At 42.1% G+C, this 5,130-nt stretch overlaps 2 protein-coding genes across 2 annotated transcripts in view; one reads left to right on the top strand and one right to left on the bottom strand.

Moving 5' to 3' along the window:
• Positions 1 to 594: 594 nt before the first annotated feature.
• ETFRF1 (electron transfer flavoprotein regulatory factor 1) lies at positions 595 to 4,201 on the bottom strand. The gene is made up of 3 exons (XM_019515688.1): positions 4,129 to 4,201; positions 1,181 to 1,281; positions 595 to 1,082 (listed from the first exon to the last, which is right to left on the bottom strand). The coding sequence occupies exons 2-3, from the start codon at positions 1,229 to 1,231 to the stop codon at positions 867 to 869; spliced, it is 267 nt and encodes an 88-aa protein (XP_019371233.1). The 5' UTR covers positions 1,232 to 1,281; positions 4,129 to 4,201; the 3' UTR covers positions 595 to 866.
• Positions 4,202 to 4,411: 210 nt separating this feature from the next.
• The window catches only part of CASC1 (cancer susceptibility candidate 1), a 91,798-nt gene continuing 91,079 nt past the window's right edge, over positions 4,412 to 5,130 (top strand). Inside the window, exon 1 of the mRNA XM_019515687.1 lies at positions 4,412 to 4,445. Within this exon, the coding sequence (XP_019371232.1) occupies positions 4,443 to 4,445 (3 nt within the window). The 5' untranslated portion in view covers positions 4,412 to 4,442. The remainder of the gene's footprint in view (positions 4,446 to 5,130) is intronic.

Raw genomic sequence — 5,130 nt, 5'->3', positions numbered from 1 at the left:
GCAAAACCAAAAGTATTTGACAACCCAAGATGGTGACTGTGAGTATTATAACAAAACTTGTTGAGCGCTTAGTGAAATCAGGTATCAATTCAAAATGAGCGTTATAGTGCTAAGCAAAACAGTATTAAGTGGGGATTGCCTGTACTTGGCACCAACAGAGCAGAATTCTCAAAAATACAGACAGCAAACCAGGATCACAAAAACGCACCTTATGCATCTAACATTTAGCCAGTGTTTCTCTAAATAATTGTCCCTTTCCATGCACATAGTGACTGCATCCAAACAAGCCAAAATACCCAACACATTGCCAGGAGGACACCCACACAGGGAAGTCATTCTCAAACATTTTTTTTAATGATTTTGACTTTCAACCTCCATTTGACCAGGACATGCAGGTTTTGCATAACTTCCAAAAAAAAAAAAAAAAAAAAAAAATTCAACGCCTCTTAAAGAGCAAATGAAATCTAGGTCAATATTAAAAACTTGTATTTTTTCAGTTTTAAATCTATGAAGAGCTCTCTGTTCAGTTAGTTTCATGTGGAGAAAGGAAGAGACTCGCACTAAAAGCACTTTCTACAAGAGCTCTTTTTTTTTTACAAATTGAGCTTCAGTTCAGGGAGGACTAGGACTAAGTAACCCTCTGAGCTGTCGGTATAAAATTACACCTGCATGGCCCTTATACTCCTGATAGCCAAATCATCCAGGTAACCCCTTGAAGTGCAGTGAAATAGTTATAGATGTGATACACCCATGTATTTCAGATGGCTTGCATTTCATTGCCTTTGAGAGAATCATTCTGTTTTATTCATTCATCCTAATTACTTGAGCCTGTATTATTACATGTGAATACTCAACAATGCTACAGATCACTCATTGTCATCCTTGTAGTAGCGCTGCTTCATAGCTCTGTACTTTCTCAGATAGTACAGGGCCTCTAACTCTTTTATAACAAATTCTCCTTGTGCAATTAGTTGTTTAATTTGTTCAGGATCTTTCACGTCCTTATTTTTTAGGAAAGCTGCCTTCAAACGGCTTCTAAAGTAGTCTGCTCCTTTGGGATATTCCCTTCCCAGGTGCAGCAGCTTTAAAAAAAACAAAAATACAAGCATTTTAAACTGAGTACATGGCAAAAGTGTTTTATTTTGACAAGGAAAGTGCTAGTGGTATTGAGGAGACTTACATTTTTGTAAAGATTCAGTACTTCCCCTCTTAAAGGACTGGCCATTTTCATGTTTCACTGAACATAGATAGCCACTTTATTCCTGTGTGATTATTTACCTGAAGAATAATCAGTTCAATATTAACCTCCATGAACTTCAATATGTGACTGTGGTTAAACAATTAATGGTTAATTACTTTCTAGAGTTCTGACTGGATTTTCCTCTGCCCTGTTATGATTAGCTGTTTGTTCCTGGCCCCTTTTCCCATGGCCTGCCCCACTACTCTTCTCCCCTGAATTTTTATTTCCATTCAGCTTATCCCCTTCTAAATAGAAACTCTCTCCCGAGGCTTCCCCGAACTGGTACATCTGTCACCATCGCATTGCTCATATCTATTCATGCCATTTACATTATAAGCACGTGAGCAGGGACCACATTCTGCTCTATGTTTGTATATTGTTTAGCAAAATGGGACACAATTTCTAGTTGGTCTTTTGGCTCTGCTCAACTAGCCTATTACTAACTTACGATACTGCCCCAAGTACCTGATGAAGTGAACTCTTGCTCATGTATCTCTGATTTAGTTAATGTATAAGGTGAATCTCTACCCTGCCTTCTGCCTGATTGCAGACTAATGTGGCTAACTGCCTCTCTATCGTAAGTACCTGTTATGTTGAACTAGTTTCCATTCACGTTCGCTATTTTAAATACAGACAACTTCTGAAATAAAGATAAATAATTTATTTTCAGATAGAAGTGGTGCTTACATTTATTAGGCTAGAAAAAACCCCATACATAAATCAATGTGTGAACTTGCTAGCTCATAATGTTGTTTCTCTACATAGATATCTATTAGTTGCAAGTAGGCAGGTTGTATATATTCCAATTCACTTCTTGGATTATTGCTGTTCTTTCAAGTACCGTGGCTCTGTCATAATTCTGAAACCCTCTACAGGAAGTGAAGTTTTCTTTTATATATGGAAGCATGGTAATGTTTTTGTGTAAATCATACTGCTGAGATGCAAGAGTGAAAACAGCTGAACTAAAAAGCCTCTTCAGACAGTCTTACATGTTTTACTTTGCTTTGGTATCCAGTCACAGATGACAAATCAGCTGTAACTAGAAAAGAGCTGAGCATATGGTTAACAAACTTTATATTTTGAGTTTAATTCTTATAACAAATCTGTCCATTTGTATTATGAAAAGGTTTGTATAAAGAGCACAGGGACTGCACGAGAAGACAGATGCCAGAGCATATTCTATTTCTACGCATTTTATTTAGCTATTACTGAGCTACAGAGCAGGCTAAAGAGCCTTATATATGCAAGAAATAAATTACTAAAACTTAATTAGCCCTACCCCCTCATTACCCCACTTTGTCTTCATTTACTGGCACAGAAAATGTTACTCCTTCATATATTTAGTTAAACTGAAACCATTTCTTCCATTATAACCTTTATTCCTTCATTATAGCCTTATCTTAGATCATTATAAGCATAAAGTGGAGGGTAAATACGTACATCTTCTACAACTTCTAGTACACTATGCTTTCAGGTACTACTTTTTTGTGGGGGGCAGGAGAGAGGGAGGAGTTCAGGAAAATGCCCTGATGTCGTTCCTAGCTTAGCAACACAAAAAGAAAGAGCTTTACAAAGAAAAAGGAAGTTCTTGGAAGTTTTTGGAACGAATCCTATGAACCCTTCCTATGGCTATGAATAAGAATTTTCTGGGGGAAACAAAAATCCTAAACTGTGCAAGCATGGTATTACGAACTAAGTTACAAGGCAAAAGTCAAGTCTGATTTCCAAATTTTCAAACCCCCCCCCCCCCCCCGCCCGGTCAGCTGTTTGGGAAAAACTGCACTGTGGAATTCAAGAGCCACCGTCCTCATTCAGATCCTGAAATATCCTGCCAATATGTATATTTTAAAAATCTATTTATACATTAACATATTTGAATGTCTGAGATATATATAATTGCCAAATTATATTTTTAAAGTATCCACTTGGGTACTAAGTCAGTTCTCATAAAATCATCATCATAAGCAACAGAGAGTGAGTGACCACCAGGGATCCTGGTTTTCTCCGATTTAAAAAAATCCCCAATTTTCAGTTTAAAAAAGGTAACCCCAAATCCACATTTTCTGTGATTTAAATGAAAATAAATCAATCTAGTGGTGTTTCATTTTAATCATGGAAAAATAGATTTGGGGTTACTTTTTTAACTGAAAAATGGGGATTTTTTTAAATCTGAGAAAACCAGGATCTCTGGTGACCACACACCTTGCAAGTTGCACAGGCCCTTTTTAAAATCCAGTGCCAAGACCTGGCACCATGGATGGGCTGAAGCCATTTGATTACTCATGCGGGAGCATCTGGGCTCTGGGCAGGGAAGGGAAGAGGCAACAGACCCAGGATTTGGGGACAGATGGTCTTTTACTGCACCAACTGTGCGGGAGGCATAAACTGCAGAAAAAGGCAGGACAGATATGTACCATAGAGAGTAACCAAAGTACAAAGAGAGATACAGAGAGAAAGAGAGAATGTTATCTTCTCAATGACTTATATCTGTAGACACATACGTACACAAATCTGCTTCTACATATTTACATGTGTACCTACATATACATGTAAACACATTTGTGTATTACATAAATATAAATGCATGTATATACGAATATATTAAGTGTAAATATATTTTTATACAAATTTGTGTATGTATATACACATACATGCATAAACAGATACACATGCACAGAGAACGTTATCTGCCTAGCTCTCTCTCTGTACCTCTGTCTCTACTTAGGTACACGTGAGTCCGTGGACCTATGTACCGGTATGACGGTGCGCGTTGAGACGTGACACGCACACGGCCCGCCTGGCCGGGCCCTCCCGCTGGCTGGGGCCAGGCTCGCGCGGCGCAGGCGGCGGAGGGAGAGGCCGGGCCGGGCCGAAGCTCCCATTCCCCGGCCCGGTGAGCGCCCTTCGTGCCCTACCGCGCGGACAGGCCGTTGGCGTGGTGGGGGGTGGGGTGCCAGAGCACGAGCGTCCCGACGCACCTCACGCCGAAAAGTGAGCCCGGATCCGTACCTCACCTGCCACGGCCGCCCAGCCCCAGCGGAGTACGTTTTACGGCACCTGCTTTCTTTACGTCTTTACGGCAGGAGCGTGCCGACCCCTGGGAAATCTACGGGGAGGCAAGGGCAGGCGGGCAGGGCCGGTTGCCGGGGTAACGGAGGGGCGATGTAAACACTGGGCGCCGGTTGCTGCGCGTGGCGGCGAGATGGTGAGAGCGGGGTGGCAGGGGGAGGTCACGTGGGCTGGAACCCTCCCACCAGCGCCGGGGGTGGGAAGGACAGTAGAGGTCTTCCTTGCTCTTATTTTCCGGCCTTCTTGGGGCAGTTTACCATGATACCCCGTGTTCATCTTAGCCCCACACCTTGTCAGATTTACTTCACCTCAGTTACCATTTTCTTGTTTCTCAAATGAACCTGTCATCTCCCCCTTGCTGCCTCTTACCTGTTTTCCTTTAAAAAAAAAGGAGGGAGGGCGTTGGGAATGGTGTTAGGAAAGCAGCCAAGCTGCTGCCCTGAAGTCTGACCTGACACAATCCTGCCTGCCCTCCTTGCCTGAAGCCCCCCGCAAAGGGACGTGTTTTAGTTCAAAGCGTACTGCCGCCATTTTTTCAGTGCTGACCTGCACTAATTGAGTCTGCTCCAATTCACTGGGTTTTCAGAGCATTGGAGTAGATTCCCTGCATGTGTGTAAGTGCGCATAGTGACAAACTGTAGGTTAAAACAAAACCAGAGAAGTTGTCTGATAGTGGCCCTCTAACCCAGGGGTGGGCAAAATATGGCCCGTGGGCTGGATGCCTGTGAGGTCATTCTATCCAGCCCATGGGGCCTCTAAAAGATTTAGAAAATTAATATTTATCTGCCCTTGGTCCCTGTCAAAAATGACAGGAACCAAGG

Source organism: Gavialis gangeticus, unplaced genomic scaffold (genome assembly GCF_001723915.1).
Source record: "Gavialis gangeticus isolate Ggan-Ray unplaced genomic scaffold, GavGan_comp1, whole genome shotgun sequence".
Taxonomy (NCBI): Eukaryota; Metazoa; Chordata; order Crocodylia; family Gavialidae; genus Gavialis; species Gavialis gangeticus.
This window is presented reverse-complemented; position numbering and strand designations above follow the sequence as displayed.